At 41.2% G+C, this 17,506-nt stretch overlaps 2 protein-coding genes across 4 annotated transcripts; both read right to left on the bottom strand.

Moving 5' to 3' along the window:
* Positions 1 to 85: 85 nt before the first annotated feature.
* Positions 86 to 3,106, bottom strand: LOC112202315 (scarecrow-like protein 14). Its single transcript, XM_024343262.2, has one exon. The coding sequence runs from the start codon at positions 2,778 to 2,780 to the stop codon at positions 591 to 593; it is 2,190 nt and encodes a 729-aa protein (XP_024199030.1). The 5' UTR covers positions 2,781 to 3,106; the 3' UTR covers positions 86 to 590.
* Positions 3,107 to 10,874: 7,768 nt separating this feature from the next.
* Positions 10,875 to 14,426, bottom strand: LOC112202316 (scarecrow-like protein 14). Of its 3 annotated transcripts, none has more exons than XR_002937272.2 (2): positions 12,096 to 14,426; positions 10,875 to 11,619 (listed from the first exon to the last, which is right to left on the bottom strand). XR_002937272.2 is itself a non-coding variant. In XM_040519709.1 (2 exons), the coding sequence occupies exon 2, from the start codon at positions 14,098 to 14,100 to the stop codon at positions 12,160 to 12,162; it is 1,941 nt and encodes a 646-aa protein (XP_040375643.1). In that variant the 5' UTR covers positions 14,101 to 14,128; positions 14,246 to 14,426; the 3' UTR covers positions 11,732 to 12,159. The 3 variants fall into 3 exon arrangements, 2 of the variants coding, with proteins under 2 accessions (XP_040375643.1, XP_024199031.1); XM_040519709.1 differs by lacking the exon at positions 10,875 to 11,619 and having other exon boundaries at positions 11,732 to 14,128; positions 14,246 to 14,426; XM_024343263.2 differs by lacking the exon at positions 10,875 to 11,619 and having other exon boundaries at positions 11,732 to 14,425.
* Positions 14,427 to 17,506: the final 3,080 nt, after the last annotated feature.

Raw genomic sequence — 17,506 nt, 5'->3', positions numbered from 1 at the left:
TTTTGTCTTCCTCTTCTTACAATTTTATCTTCCACAAGTTAGAAGAAGTATTGCAAAAACCAGGGACCAGGGACCAAATCAAACTTATGCCAGATTCAACTTCATAATCATAAACCAAATTTAATACCAAAGTTATACAGCGCTTTGAAAAGAAAAAGGGGAGAATTGTAAGGCGGTAGCCTATTGGGCCAGCTTTCACCACATATAAAAGCTGCATAAAAGGCAGCTGAGCGACAACATATTCGGGTGGATCCAGACCCCAGAACAGAACTTAACAAATCCACAACACAATACAGCAACCTACAGTGGGGTGGTGCTAAGCAATATACAATAGTTACTTATCCAAACACAACTACAACAATTGGCCGAAAAAAGGAAAAGAAAAAACATGCACAAACAACTACAACAGTTGCTGCTCTTCCAAGTCCCCAAACTGAGAGGCCGTGATATACAGATAACAACTGCTAAAGCCCACCTACATTGTTTCCACAACTGAAGTAAAGTTCTTGTGCACTAAGCTTTTTACCTTCAAGGTTGGAAAGATGTCGTATTTGCCAATTTGTGCAAGTCAATTCTAAAAGTCAAGCATTTCAAGTCCTAGAAGGTGCCCAACAGGCAGAAGCATACAGAATTCTGCCCTTCCATCCCTGCAGCATCCAGTGGCCATCTTCATCAACAACAAAATAAGGGTGATACCCCATTTTTACCTTATCCTTTATTTTGTTCATGACTTCACGGTCCAATGGCAGCTGTCTGAACCCAGCCCTCAAGTTTCGAATCTGCCACTGCTTGTATGTTTCTGGCCTAACAATTCTTTGAAAGCCCTCACAAGCTACTATATTCACAACTTCACGTCCAATAAACTCTTTCTCAAACCCCAATCTCATCTGATCTTCACGAGGCAAATTGGTATCCAACATATCAAAATATGCAGAGAAGTGGAATAGTGCCTCTCGGAAGCGTGGAACAAAGAAGGGTGCATGATGGGATCCATTAACAACACTCTGGACAAAGACATCAGGATTCAACTTCCTAATTAATTTTAGAACAGTATCCCTTGGACTGTTTACCACAACTGTCTCATCAAGGAGGTTCTTAAACCGGCAGACACAATTAACAGCAAGCACCTCATTTCTTTGAACTTTGAGGTCATCAAATTGGACAGTATCCCATTTTTTGGCTATGGCATAGTACTCAAAAGGAACATTAAATCGCCTACAATACTTTGCCAAGTGATGCCCCGTCTCTTGGACTCTTTCTTCTGGTCGAAAACCACTTAAGGGAAGCTCTACCCCTGTAATACGTAATTTGGGAGGTCCACCAGGTCTTCTTGAGAGGCAATGAATGAGAGCAGGCCATTGAAAACCATAAAGGATACCAAAATCTATTATATGTAGTGTTTCTGCTTTCTCAGCAGCTTTTAAAATCATATCGTTTGCAAAGATCAAGGACATCTTATTCAACGGGCAGGCTGTAATATAAGCTTGGTAATACTTCAGCATATCAGCAGCTGACATTCGTTTAGTAGATAAAGCAGTATATATTTGAGTTCCAGTGCCAGCCAACCTCGCTTCAAGAGCATTTGCAAAGCAATGAGCCAACCTCTGAGCACAATCACCAAATGGGGAAGAGTGCTGCATAATCTGCTTTAGTAGCTCACTAGCAGTCTCGCGATCATCAACAGAAACAGCTTGTGCACATAAAATCAGAAGAGCCCTCAAATCTATCACTTCCTTCTTGTTGCCGTGAATCATGCCGCGACCCTTCCCATTACCAATTCCAACAGATTGCACATCCTGCTGCAGGCCAATGTTTGCTCCATTCTGACTGGCTTCATCGTCTTTACTCTCCAAAGGCTTACAGAGCAACACCTTGTCAAAAATATCAGACAGCTCACCCTCCTCATCGTCCATATAAACTGCTGGTTGCTTGTTACTCCTCCCATCCTCCAAAACTATATCTTCCCTTTGATGATTCTTTTTTCCTCTTGAACCAACATGAAATTGCTCACTCCCATTCTTCTGCGTTGTTACTACCGCATCTCCAGCCTTTTTATTCACCACAGCATACATCTTGTTGCCCTCCACACTAATCAATTGACCTCTAGGAAGAAACTTCCTACCCTCCTCTGCCCCTAGGTTAAACTGCACTAACAATTCATTCTTACTAAGTACATCAGGAACCATAAGCTCACTCCTATAAGAACCCACCATCTCATTCCCATTTCCATACCTACTCGACGACAATTGAGACCTAGCCCTGGAAGGGGACTGGAAAACAAAGTTTTCAGGAATAGGGATTTCCAATATAGAGCTGCTAGTCTCTACAAACTGGGCAGTGACTGGGCAAGAGTTAACGGAAGGACCAGGACTAGAGCTGGAATCAGTGAAACTTCCAGAAGAATAACCACCATCTGGGCTCTCAACATTTTGATCAACACAAAGAGGGTTTTGGTCTTGGGAAATTGGGTACTTCCCTCCCCCAATAACCTCATAAAGAGACTCCTCAGTGGCTTGAAGAGCCAAAGGGTCATGGAACATACATGGCTTTGACTCCATGTCCTCCTCCATAAGCACCTGGTTTATGTACTTGAGCACACAATCAGAAAACTCACAATCATCTCCCTCAGCGCTAAAGCTCGACGACAGAGAAGAGTTACTGCGGTTTGGGTCCGAAAAGCTGAGATCTTCAAAAGGGTCACTACTTGGGTACTCATTCAACATATCGGGCAAAAGGGTTTGATCATTGAAATTGGGAAATTCAGAGAAACGTGGATCCATGGTTATGAAATTCACAAAATCGAAGGAAACCCAATTCGACTCTAGGTGAAATTAAGAGCAAATAGATGCGAGTTGGGTTAGAGACTCTGTTTACCTGAGAGAGAGGAGCAGCTAAACGCTAATTCCATTTCCGGGACTGGGTTAAAAGCAGAGGAGGGGGAGCTCAGGCGAAGACTTTTGTGGGCGAAGAATCGTGGACCAGAAAATGGAAGTGTGGAAAGGTGAAGTCAGAAAGCGGGAGCTGTTAAATAAATAACGATCTGCTGCTACGTGGTCACTTGTAATTCCGAACATTACAATGTACAGACACAGAAACGAAAACCAAGTGGCTTGGGGGGGGGGGGGGGGGGGGGGGGGCTTATAAGCACAAGAGCATCATGCGTTTGGTAAGCGAGCTTATTCTCAGGCTTTTAAAAAAGCTGCCCCAGCTTCTGTCTAAAAGCAGAAGCTGGCTCCCCCCAGCTTTTAAAAGCCAGAAGCGCGCTAGCTACTGTAGCGGTGACACTGTTCATTAATGAATTTTTCAAAATCCCGTTTTGTATCCTCCGTTGGCTGAAACAATTACAGCCATCTGCCACCCACCCTATCAGTCTCTCGATCCCATCTCCCATCTCCCTCTGCTCTCTCTCCCACTCCCATCTCCCTCTGCTCCATCTCCCATCTCCCTCTGCTCGATCTCATCTCCCTCAAATAACATCACAGAACGCATCCCATACGATCTCCCTCAAATAACATCACAGAACGCATCCCATCCGATCTCCCTCCGCTCGATCTCCTCTGCTCGACCGGTAATGGAGTTCGACTTTTGCAACCCAGCAGGTTCGTGGCTTTCTACTCCAATTGTGGCCAGCTTCCTCCTACTGATGCAACCAAGCCAAAATGAAGCCGGGAAGAGCTTGGAAAGCTGCCGGCATCGAGGAACAACGACGGAGGCAGAAGCAACCCAGAAACAAATTCGTCAAAAGTTGATTAAATCGGAAAACTAATCATACTAGGGTGTTAAGCATGACGAGGAGATGGGTTTCCATACCAAATTCAGCTTAATCGGTCGCCGGAAGTTGCAGTGGTGGCCGGAGAAAGTTCGGGGCTTCTCGTCGTCGATTCTCCATCTCCGTTCAATGCATGGACGATCTAAGGACAGAGGGCTGCTGGCGATAGCGAGACAAAGACGATGGTGTATGAGCGCCGGCCGGAGGTGACCTGACGGTGGAGAGCCAGCCAGGTCGCGGTGCGTCTCGGGCCAACTCTGGTTCTCTCCCTCTCTCGATCCTTCTGGTGTTCCTATTGATCAAGGCTCATATATATATAGATTATTGCAATTAACAATGGACGACCCTGATCAAATGGTGGAGGAAATGGATGGCCAGGATTGCTCTAATGAAATTTATACAAATATTAATCATTTACTAAATAATTAATGCAAAATAATCTATAATGTCCAATTTAGTCATTCCACAAATAAAAAGCACAAGCCAGTTTAGTTTACTAAACACTTTGTCACTGCTTTTGCCACTGACAGCACTTCTAAAAAGCTAGTTTACCAAACACTCAGCAGCTTTGCTTTTCAGCCACTTATTCTCAGAAATAAGCAGAAGCCAGCTTTTTCTCAAAGAACAGCCATACCAAACATAGCCTATATATAAAGCCACTCGTTACTTACTTTGAAACCAAGTGGCTATTTTAAATAAATGCTTTTCCCACCTTTCTTATAATGTAAGATTCTAAGCCGACTTATGGGGGTTCATGCTACTCTGAACATAGGTTCGTTGAGAATTTGAACAATCGACCATTAAACATCATTGTTTTAGTCTAATATAAAATTCTTGAAAATTAATTTCATGATAGTATTTTGCGGTCAGAAATTTACTTTATTTTGTGGAAGCATTTAAGGCTCAACTTCGCCCCATGGACACTACTCATGTATATGGGTGAAAATAACCCTAGAAATTTATGGGTTGCACTTGAAGAGCGTTTTGGGAATGTCTTGGACTCCTAGCTCCTCGAATGGTATGAGAAATGGAACAATCTCTACTTTGCTGACTTTAAGTTTGTGATTGAATACATTTTGGAATCCCTCTGCATCAGATCAATAATGCAATTCTGTAATCAGATTATTACAAAAGAGAAATTGATTGAGAAAACTCTCTCTACCTTCTCTGTCTCTGCTATGATGGTATGTAAGCAATATCGAATCCATATGAATGCTGGAAGGATCATGAGATTTCCTCAGCTGATTATAGTGATGTCTATTGCTGAGAAGCATAGTAATATTGTTGTGAAGAATTATAATTCCCGACTCCTTGGAGCTTATTCCGGAGTTGAATTATATTGGACGCCCCAAAGAAAGGTCGTCGCGAGCGAAGAGCTAAACCTAAAGAGTAATCGATCTGGTCCATTCGATCGCTCAGCAAAGGAAGGAAGCCGCTAGAACAACCAACGAAACCTTGGTTGTGGAGGCCACCATCGACAGAGATGAGCCACCACCAATAACGGCGTCGCCGACCTTAAGGGGTCATGGCATGTGCGCGAATCCCACACCTTAGTCAAAAAGGGACAACAAAAATTTTATGAATAGTGAGATGTGTTTCTGATGTGGAGCATATGATCATTGGGTAGATGTATGTCGAGCACCAAATGTGGTAGCTAACGCATAAAAGACCATGAAAAATGCAAGAGAATCCCTTCATATTGAACGTGGTGAAGATATCGAGCTCGAGGTTGTAGACTTTACTTCTACCAAAGTCAAAGACATGAATGTTGAATATGATGACTAGAACCTCGTTTATCTTTCAAGAATTTTTTTAATGGCATTTGCCTTACTATTAGTAACATTGGTCATAACTCTTTTCCGACTGGGCTCATCCAATTAAATGTCATGTCTACGCAAGGTCTGAACAAGAAAAGTGTTTTCAAGTGAGTCTAACTTCACTAAAATCTCTTCCTACCTTACCTAGTCGTGGCGGAGTGGAGTTGCCAAAAGAATTGAGTGATGACCATTATTTTGAATTTATTTGGATTAGATTCTTTTTGAGACTTTCGATGTAATTCGTTGGCTTTATTAAGCTTTACAGATATTTTAGCCAAGGAATATCATGAGGAAACACATTGTGAAAATGGGTATGAATTCCTTTGCAATACCTCTAATTATTGCAGATGTAAGCGTGTTACGTCCCGAATCTAAATTTACTGGTTTACTAGTCATTTGGACAGTAAACGGCAATTACTTTCACTTTTTATTTTGTTTTGATACTTTTAGTGGCCCTAAAAGTTGACTTTTGTTCGGGTCAAAATTGGAGAAAATGTTCTGCATGAAAATTGTAGAGGACGTTAAACCGAGCGCGTGCATATATGGTACGTAAAAATCAGAGTTCGTATGAGAAAGTTATAAGTGAAATACAAAAGTTATTGTTCATGGTAAATTGGGTATAAATATTAAAATTTTACTGTGGTAGGTTTCTAAATCTGGAAACCCACCTTTCTCTCTCCTCTTCCCGAGCTCTCTCTCTTTCTCTTTCGGTCTCTGTCTTCTTCCCCTCTAATCACCGTCGTCCGGCCACCAACCGGTGTGTAACCGGCCATCACAAGAGCGCCTCTTCCTCCTCTACACCCTAGTGACCGTGGGTTACGGCGATTTGGCCGAAAACCCCGAATTGAAGCAAAAACTATCATTGTTGCAGTTGGAGGTTTTCCGGCGATTCCTACATTTCCGGCCATCTCCGACTACCAAACCGGGTCTAGTAGGAGCGTCTCGAGCCATTGATCAATTGCTCTCAAGCTATTAACTCCAATTCACAACATGGAGGATGAATCGAAGAAATTTTCGATGCTAGGGTTTGAAATTTCTGGGTTTCTCTTCACCGGCCGATTTCGACTGTTTCAAGGTAAAATTAGAACTTGTTGTAGTTGAGAAAAGTGTTAGGCTTGTTGAGCAGATGTTGTGGCTGAAATTTGGTAGTCGAAGGTGAAGTTGGCCTGCGGCGCGGCGTGGGGCCGACTCGCCGCCACTGTAGGTCGGGCGTGGAGGCGCGTATGGCAATGTTATGGGTTCTGTTTTAGCTAGTTAAATCCTATTTTTGATCTAGAGCTTATGTTTGTGAATTTGGTGAAGATTGGAGAAGTTTTGAATCGATTTCTAATTTTCGAATATTTAGAATTTTGATTATCAATTTATGAGAATCCGACCGTCAGATTTCTCTCGAATCTGCCCTGGAACTTGTAAATTAATGAAATGGTGTTAGTGGTAAAGTTTGGGTTGAATCAGAGAAGGAAATAGAGATGTTGGCTTAAGAGGATTGATTTTGGGAATCGTATTTAATTACCGAATTGTTATTTACGGAATATAATTGTGTACATGACGCTATACCGAGTTACTGTTCAACAAAAGAAACCCGTATGCGTGGTCACCTATATAGTATTGTGAGTGGACTTTTGTTTTAAACAATGATGCATGCGTTGTTTCTTAAATTAATGCTTTATTTAATTATCATATTATTCTTTGAGCATATTATTTAGTTTCGGATATTATTTGGTTTTGAATATTTATTGGAATTTTGATTGGATTTTCCATCATGATTTTCGAACGTAAGTTTTCTATGCTCAGATTTGAACTTATGATTGATATTGATATTCGACAAATTATTTTCCGAGGTGGTTTTTGGAATTAAATATATTTACATTCGTCGATTTGAGATTTCTGAAAGATTTTCAAAATGAGATTCGTCGGAGATATATTTTCTTATTTGTTTATCGACCTTTGGTTTTGGCATTGAGAATGCCTTAATGATAATTTTGGATTTATGATTTGACCTTCGGAGATTAATTTTGATTTATCTCGGTTATGATTTTGAGAATATTTTGGCGTGCTGGGCCACGTCATTGGAATATACTTATTTTCTCGTGAGATATTGGGGAAGCTTTATGGATTTATGGATTTACTGGTTTTTGATTATTTTTCCTCACCATACTTGGGTTGTTCGGTTAGTGTCTCCTCCTCACTTACTTTGTGTTTGTGAGTGGCAGTCGAGGATTCTCCTCCTCACGTGAGTGGTAATCGAGGTTATTAGTTCTCCTCCTCACACAATCTATGTGTGAGTGGGAGTTGAGGGTAGAGCCTAAGGGGCTCCTGTACCCTTATGGTGCTATTACTTCCCCATATCCTTTTATTATTTGACTAGTAGGGCTAGTCCGATTTCTCTTAACCAGCGGGTCTGGTATGTTTTTCCGAGATTTTGAGTTTAAAGAAATATGTTTTATAAACGTTGCATGCATCGAGTTTTATAAATTTAAATAAGTGGGAGAGTATTCAAGTTTGCTTCATTTAAATCATCTTAATTATTTATTTTTGTCCACTCACACTAACGTGTTTTTCAATACTTTTCCCCTGGGCCCTTCGGTTTCAAATGTCCAGTTTGCAGGCTAGATTAGTTGGGGTCGGGCGTACATGGAGCTGAGGCATAGTTGTCACTGGTTCCGCATTGTAGGATTTATTGATCTTTTACCCTCTTTAATTTTTATTCTGTTATACCTTTCGTTTCAGAATTGCTCTGATAACCGTGGAATTACGTTATTAAGTTGGGAATTGTGTAATGTGAATTGGAAGATGTTGTGATTTGGGGAGCAGGATGGCTCCAGGAGAATAAGGATGGATTGCTTAGAAGTGTAAATGTCTTTCTATATGTCTTGGGTAGTCCATTTTTAGGGGAAGTTCTGCCAAATTTTTGGTAGAATTTCTTTTAAGGTGGACCCCAAAGGGCCACTTCGGATTTCAAGGTGAAATCCGGGGCTAGTCCTGTCAAAGCGCATCTTAGAGAAACTTATATGTCTCTCTAGTGGACTCTATGATACCACCATTCGAGCTATTAAATCCAACAATGTTATAAGAGATGACTTATGGGATTCTGACACATATTGGATTTAGCACGATAAGTTAGGTCATCCTGATCGTGATATGATGATCCGTATTCTTAAGACTTCACACGGACATTTTTTGTATCAAGCTACAAGAAGAAAGAATCAAAAGTTAATTCATGGAGACTCTCGGACAACCGCAGTGCCTTCGGCCGTTGCCGCTATCCCTTTGCGGCCATCGTCCACCTCTATCAAAGCCAAATGAGATAGTTGGTCTTAGTGAGCTTGAAAAAATGAGCAACATTAGGACTGGGAAAGGAGGAGTCTGTGGTAGCCATATAATGAAGGAGAAGGAGAGACATGAAAAAAATATTATTCTTCGTTAAAAGCTTTGTAGCTCTGATACCATGAAGAAATTGAGAGTTGAACGATTAAACCAAATCAACACCTAAAATAAATTGAAAAAATAGAACAAGAAAAATTAGAGAAAACCATGGATAATCGTACTTGAATGAAATGAAGATCTTCACTAAAATGATTTGAATTTCGCTATTGGTTGGCTAATCTTGGCAAAATCAGTGCTTCTAAGTCACCAAATCACAATCATCACTAATGTGGTGTAGATGTTGTTCTCTTTTCTAGTAGTGATCTTTGTATCCTGGGGAAGCAGACAATCTGGCAAATGCTGTTTTGGGGTTTTCAATTCAAAGAAACAGCAAGTTATGCTAAATGAAAGTGTAGATCAAACAAGCACATTTGTTTCCCCTTGAATGGAAAAATAAAACTTATAGTTACTAGGGATTTAGTGGAAAAAGCTATAAAAGCCAAGAAACTGAATTAGAAGCAACCTTGGAGAAAGATAGGCAGCCATACATACATTGTTAAAGGATAACTATTCAAGAGATGATCATCGAAACTAATAACTACTTTGCAGAAATCATAATATACATATATAACAAGCTTGCTCTGACATAGGAAAAAAAAAAAACAATAAGATCCTAGCATGCAGTTCCGAAATGAAACGAAACACCCTGCGCTAGCTAGTTCTTAGTGATTTATGCTACCAAATAGCTTAAAACAGATTTAATAAGCCTTACTAAGCTTATTTTAAGTATATCAAAAAGACCAGAACATAATCATAAACTAAAATTGGAAAACTGAAATGTGTTAATGTTTAAGATTCAGCGGTAGCCAAACCTTGGTCGATGCTGGTTCGAGGGGCGAACCACTACTTGCAATATCCTTGTTTCTTCCGACATTTGTCAAATGAAATACAAAGGGCGTTAGAGGGAGACCACAGTTGGCGGTCTTCTCTTCTCCGATGCCTAAGTCAGTCAATGTATTTGTGTTGACAGAATAACGTTAGGTAAGTAGTAAATGTGTAATTAATGAGGAGAGAGAAGTTGACCTTTTATAGGTGGGGAAGAGACTGATCTCTTCCTTGTTTTCGATGTGGGACTGATATGCTTCAGTTCCCAGGTTTTGATGCTTCAGTGAGGTGTCTTGGTGCGGCGCATGGCGGCGAGTCAGCGGTGATCTCGGGATGGGCCGGAGCTCAGGTGATAGCCTGTTTGGTTGTGTTTCCGCCGGTCACACCCTCGATACCCGTTGGTGTCGCTGGCGGCAGTATGAGCGTGGCTCATTGTAGCTAATTATGCTTAGACAAATACTCATGCAAGTACAAAATGCATGAGTCTACAATACACAGTTTCCTCATACCTCACAAGACATTTCCGATTATGTACTCTGTTAGGACTATTGTTCTATAATTACATATTGTATTGGGCTGATATGTTAAGCTATCTAAATGGGCTGTGTTTCCATCTTGCATTGGGCTCTACAATTATATAGTTGATTGGGCTCGAGTCAGGTCATTCAGTAGATGGGTGTGTGTAGGGTTGTTTGCTGATAGAGTTATATAAACAACCTGCCTCCATTGTAAAAGATTATCGATGAATATGAATATTGTCTAGCTTATTTCCTTTCATTTTCTGCAATTTACTTCTTCTATTTCCTTTTATGGATTCTGATTCTAACATACTCCTTGCTTTTTCAACATCTAGTTAATCTTCTGCAAACAAAAATAAAAGTAACTTTAAAGCGTTGATGATGTCAGATACATTGATCACAATATAAAAGGGTTAATAAGCTTTCCTTTTGTGGGTAATGAAAAATCTCTAGTGGACGAGTCTGTCTGTCCCCATTACATAACTAGTCGACGACAATTTCCAAAAGCTTGAAGAAAAGAAAGAAAAATATTACAAAGAGACTCTCCTGGAAATGGATCCTCTAATGTACTTTAATCATAGACTATATTACAAACGGTGATCCGCTTTCAGCACACCATAAACACCAAAAAAGGTGTGATGAACGCACAACTCATTTGCTCAATAAAGCACGTAAAGTCTCATCAAATGTTTGCTCAATTGAGTTGACACTCAAAATCCTAAACTCTAACAAAAAAAAAAAAACAAATAAATCGTAGCACCAAATATCCTTCGTGGATACAGTAAGATGCATTGCAGAGCATGAGAAAATATATGGCATCACAGATTCACTGCCCTTATTGAGTTGCATCTGAGTTGATGAGGCCACCTTTAATATCGGTTTTGTGACTGTTCTATCAAATCAGTGGTTTCCATCATTAAAATGGTATGTTTACGCTATTGTGATGAGTCATCTCATGAGGACACCTATGCTTTAGTATGTAGCCATATTAGGCTTCAGATTTTCACCATACACCGATTCTGAATCTCAGATGACATCTTCTGCTGCACTACTCTGTTTCTATATCAGTCCATGTCTTTTGGAAAGTACAAAGGTTGCCTTCATTAATGAACTGGATACATACCAGAAAGAAATGGAGCAGTCGATTCAAAAAACACTGCCGATTCTAACAAGTCTTTAAACGACTCTTTGTTTCTGTGCTTTTTCTTCTTCGTTTTTGTCTTCCTCTTCTTACAATTTTATCTTCCACAAGTTAGAAGAAGTACTGCAAAAACCAGGGACCAGAGACCAAATCAAACTTATGCCAGATTCAACTTCATAATCATAAACCAAATTTAATACCAAAGTTATACAGCGCTTTGAAAAGAAAAAGGGGAGAATTGTAAGGCGGTAGCCTATTGGACCAGCTTTCACCACATATAAAAGCTGCATAAAAGGCAGCTGAGCGACAACATATTCGGGAGGATCCAGACCCCAGAACAGAACTTAACAAATCCGCAACACAATACAGCAACCTACAGTGGGGTGGTGCTAAGCAATACACAATAGTTACATATCTAAACACAACTACAACAATTGGCCGAAAAAAGGAAAAGAAAAAACATGCACAAACAACTACAACAGTTGCTGGTCTTCCGAGTCCCCAAACTGAGAGGCCGTGATATACAGATAACAACTGCTAAAGCCCAACTACATTGTTTCCACAACTGAAGTAAAGTTCTTGTGCACTAAGCTTTTTACCTTCAAGGTTGGAAAGATGACGTGTTTGCCAATTTGTCCGAGTCAATTCTAACAGTCAAGCATTTCAAGTCCTAGAATGTGCCCAACAGGCGGAAGCATACAGAATTCTGCCCTTCCATTCATGCAGCATCCAGTGGCCATCTTCATCAACCACAAAAGAAGGGTGGTACCCCATTTTTACCTTATCCTTTATTTTGTTCATGACTTCACGGTCCAATGGCAGCTGTCTGAACCCAGCCCTCATGTTTCGAATCTGCCACTGCTTGTATGTTTCTGGCCTAACAATTCTTTGAAAGCCCTCACAAGCTACTATATTCACAACTTCACGTCCAATAAACTCTTTCTCAAACCCCAATCTCATCTGATCTTCACGAGGCAAATTGGTATCCAACATATCAAACAATGCAGAGAAGTGGAATAGTGCCTCTCGGAAGCGTGGAACAAAGAAGGGTGCATGATGGGATCCATTAACAACACTCTGGACAAAGACATCAGGATTCAAATTCCTAATTAAATTTAGAACAGTATCCCGTGGACTGTTTACCACAACAGTCTCATCAAGGAGGTACTTGAATCGGTTGAGACAATTAACAGCAAGCACCTCATTTCTTTGAACTCTAAGGTCATCAAATTGGAGAGTTTCCCATTTTTTGGCTATGCCATAGTACTCAAAAGGAACATTAAATCGCCTACAATACTTTGCCAAGCGATGCCCTGTCTCTTGGACTCCTTCTTCTGGTCGAAAACCACTTGAGGGAAACTCTAACCCTGTAATGCGTAATTTCGGAGGTCCACCAGGTCTTCTTGAGAGGCAATGAATGAGAGCTGGCCATTGAAAACCATAACGGATACCAAAATCTATTATATGTAGTGTTTCTGCTTTCTCAGCAGCTTTTAAAATCATATCGTTTGCAAAGATCATCAACAACTTCATGAACGGGCAGACTGCAATATAAGCTTGGTAAAACTTCAGCGAATCAGCAGCTGACATTCGTTTAGTAGTTAAAGCAGTATATATTTGAGGTTCTGTGCCAGCCAACCGCGCTTCAAGAGCATTTGCAAAGCAATGAGCCAACCTCTGAGTACAATCACCAAATGGGGAAGAGTGCTGCATAATCTGCTTTAGTAGCTCACTAGCAGTCTCGCGGTCATCAACAGATACAGCTTCTGCACATGAAATCAGAAGAGCCCTCAAATCTATCACTTCCTTCTTGTTGCCTTGATTCTTGCCACAAACCTTCCCATTACCAATTCCAACAGATAGCCCATCCTGCTGCGGGCTATTGTTTGCTCCATTCTGACTGACTTGATCGTCTTTACTCTTGATAGGCTTGGAGAGCAACACCTTGTCAAAAATATGAGACAGCTCACCCTCCTCACCATCCATATAAACCGCCGATTGCTTGTTACTCCTCCCATCCTCCAAATCTATATCTTCCCTTTGATGATTTTTCTTTCCTCTAGAACCAACACGAAAATGCTCACTCCCATTCTTCTGGGTCGGGACTACCACATCTCCAGCCTTTCTATCTGCCACAGCATACGGCTTGTTGCCCTCTGCACTAATCAATTGACCTCTAGGAAGAAACTTACTACCCTCCTCTGCCCCTAGGTTAAATTGCAATAACAATTCACTCTTACTAAGCATATCAGGAACAATTAGCTCACTCCTATAAGAACCCAGCATCCCATTCCCATTCCCATTTCCATACACATTTTGATCAACACAAAGAGGGTTTAGGTGTTGGGAAGTTGGGTTTTTCCCTCCTCCAATAATCTCATGAAGAGACTCCTCAGTGGCTTGAAGAGCCAAAGGGTCATGGAACATACAGGGTTTTGATTGCATTTCCTCCTTAATAAGCACCTGGTTTATGTACTTGAGGACACTGTCAGAAAACTCACTATCATCTCCCTCAGGGCTAAAGCTTGATGAAGAGTTACTGGGATTTGGGTCCAAAAAGCTAAGATCTTGAGAAGGATCACTACTTGGGTACTCACTCAACATATCAGGCAAAAGGGTTTGATCATTGAAACTGGGAAATTCAGAGAAACGTGGATCCATGGTTATGAAATTCACAAAATTGAAGGAAACCCAACTCTACTTAGGTGAAATTAAGAGCAAATTGATGCGAGTTGAAGAGTCTGCTTACCAGATAGAGATGAGCTAAACCCTATTCCCATTTACACGTCTGGGTTAAAAGCACCGGAGGTGGAGCTCAGGCGAAGGCTAGGAGTCTAGGAGGTCAGAAGCGGGTGCTGTCGTTAAGTACCGACCTACCGCGGAAAACATTTGAAATAGTATCAAACTTTTTGTGTTCACAAGAAAGTATCGCAGTCAAAGTCAGATTAACGGACCTAATCATTCCTCCTAAGACTAATAGTACCAAAAACTCACTACACCACGAGTTAAGAAAGATAGCTACCATTTATAACAACGGGCCATAAAATGCTTAAATCCAAACGCCAGCATGCCAACTGAGTTATGGCTCAACCCATGCATGAAAACGAATATGCACTAGCCATCTCCACTTCTTGACTGGTAAATATGTGTGATAAGATGCAGATTAAACTCATCATCACAAATAGTCGTTGGTGCAATATCATGAGAGACGCGACACGAGCACAACAGGCCGACTAGCCGTCACAATCATTTGCCACATAAAGACCCTAAAGAGAAGGAGCTGGCTGTTTGTTTAAGTATTTTATTATTTATTTATTTATTTATTATTATTATATATATTTTTTTTAGGGTTTCAAGCCTGTGTTTGTGTGTAAGTGATGCGACACATACAAGAAAGTAAAGGAAATTGCAGGAAATTGAAAGACAAGGCAAAAATCAAAATGAGTTCATTTCATCCATAAGCCATCAATGGCAAGTGGTACAGATAATATAGGCTACTGGTGACAACTAATGCACTGCTGGCAACCTACACGTGCCATAGGACAACAAAAAGAAATGGGCTAATAAGCATCTACTTGGGCTTGAGGGTTGAATGCTGTAGTGTGTTGTGGTGGCCTCAATAACTGCTCCCCTCTGAAAGAGAGCCTGTCCTCAGGAACTTCGGAAACTGCGCTGCTATGGCACTGGCGTCTTCCCATATGGCATCAGATTCTGGCATGCCGGCCCACTGCACCAGCCACGTAGTTATTGAGTGCTTCTTATGGCGGCGAACTCCCATGTCCAGAACCTTAATTGGCTTCCAAAGGATTTCTCCCTTGTCATCGAATTGGGGCAGGGTAGAAGAGAGTGGGGTGTCCTCACCAATTCGCTTCTTGAGTAGCGAGACATGGAAGACAGGGTGTAGCTTGGAGTGTGGTGGAAGATCGAGACAGTAAGCAACTGCACCAATCTTTGCACTGATTTTGAAAGGGCCATAGTATCTTGCTGAGAGTTTGTTGGATGGTCGTTTGACTAGAGATTTCTGGCGGTATGGGTTTAGTTTTAGGAAAACCCAATCTCCCTCCTTGAATTCTCTTTCAGTTCTTCCTTTGTCTGCATGTTGCTTCATTCGATTCTGGAATATTGACATGTGTGATTTCAAGTTTAAAAGCAATTGATCTCTGTCTTGCAGTGCCTTGTCAACAGCATGAACCTTGGTGGTGCCAGGGATATACATGGAAATGGATGGTGGTGCACGACCATATAATGCCTGATATGGTGTCATTCTGATTGTGGCATGGTAAGTAGTATTGTGCAAGTATTCAGCCCAGTAAAGGAGGTCTTTCCAAGTTGCAGGCTTATCGAAGATGAAGTTGCGCAAATAATGTTCCAGATATCTGTTGACGACTTCAGATTGGCCATCAGTTTGTGGGTGGTAAGCAGAGCTATGGCAGAGGTGAGTGCCTTGAAGTTGGAAGAAAGATGTCCAAAAATGGCTAATAAATATTGGGTCTCTGTCACTCACAATTCGCTTGGGCATTCCATGAAGTCGAAAGACCTCTCTCATGAACAAGTCTGCTATTTGTGGAGCTGTGAAAGGGTGAGTTACAGGGATGAAGTGTGCAAACTTGGAGAGGCGATCTACTACCACCATAATTGAATTGTAACCCTGGGAGTTTGGTAGACCTTTAACAAAGTCCATCGAAATGTCTTCCCAAACATTTTCTGGAATAGGCAAGGGCTGGAGCAACCCAGGTGGGTGGATGGATTCGTAGTTTTGCCGTTAACATTGATCACATGAGGCAACAAAGAGCTTCACATCTTTTCTCAGGCCTAGCCACGCAAAGTTTCGAGCCAATCTTGCAAGTGTTCTGAGGTAGCCTGAGTGACCAGCTTGCAGTGAGGAGTGGAATTCATGCAATACCTTTGCTCTCCACTCAGAAGTTTGAGGTATAAAGATTTTGCCTTTGTAAAACAGACGGCCGGCATGTAGTGCAAAGTTTTTCTTCGTTGGGACCCCTTGTAGCAAGGCATGAATAATCTTCTGTGCTTCAGGGTCTTTGCGACAAGCTTGGTCAATCAAGCTGATGCTATCAAAAACTGGTGCAGATACTGTATTGATGGCTAGTAGCTCGTGCTGCCGTGAAAGAAGGTCAGGCAGAGTGTTCAATTTCCCTGCTTTGTACTCAATGGTGTAATTGTACCCAAGTAACTTTGCCAACCACTTGTGCTGTGATGGAGTTGATATCCTTTGATCTAAGAGATGCTTTTGAGTTTGACGGTCTGTCAGAATTTTGAATGAATTTCCTACTAAATACGGTCTCCACTTGTCAATTGCAAACAGGATTGCGAACATCTCTCGATCGTACGTTGACATGGCTTGATGCTTGGGACATAATGATTTACTGAGATATGCTACTGGGTGCTTGTTTTGACTCAGCACAGCGCCAATGCCCAATCCACTAGCATCTGTTTCGATGGTGAAGGGTTGTGTAAAATCTGGTAGAGTAAGAACAGGAGCAGATGTGAGGGCCAATTTGAGACTCTCAAATGCTTTTTCCGATGCTGGTGACCAATGAAAACAGTCTTTGCGGAGCATCTCATTAAGAGGCTGGGAAATGACCCCGAAATAAGGCACAAACCGTCGGTAATACCCTGCAAGGCCTAGGAATTCCCTCAACCCTTTAATTGTTTTTGGCTTGGGCCATTCAGTTATGCTTTGTACTTTTGCTGGGTCCACAGAGACACCATTTGCTGATATTACATGGCCCAAACATTGTACCTCTGATTGAGCAAAAGAGCATTTTGACAGCTTCACTTTGAGCTCATTAGCTTGTAATAACTTAAACACAATCTCAAGATGAGCAATATGAGACTCTAAATTAGGACTATAGATTAAAATATCATCAAAAAACACTAGAACAAACTTACGTAGCATAGGTTTGAAGATGTGATTCATCAATGCTTGAAATGTGGAAGGGGCATTCGTGAGTCCAAACGGCATTACGACAAATTCGAAATGCCCAGCATG

This window comes from Rosa chinensis, chromosome 5 (genome assembly GCF_002994745.2).
Source record: "Rosa chinensis cultivar Old Blush chromosome 5, RchiOBHm-V2, whole genome shotgun sequence".
In the NCBI taxonomy this organism is placed as follows: Eukaryota; Viridiplantae; Streptophyta; class Magnoliopsida; order Rosales; family Rosaceae; genus Rosa; species Rosa chinensis.
This window is presented reverse-complemented; position numbering and strand designations above follow the sequence as displayed.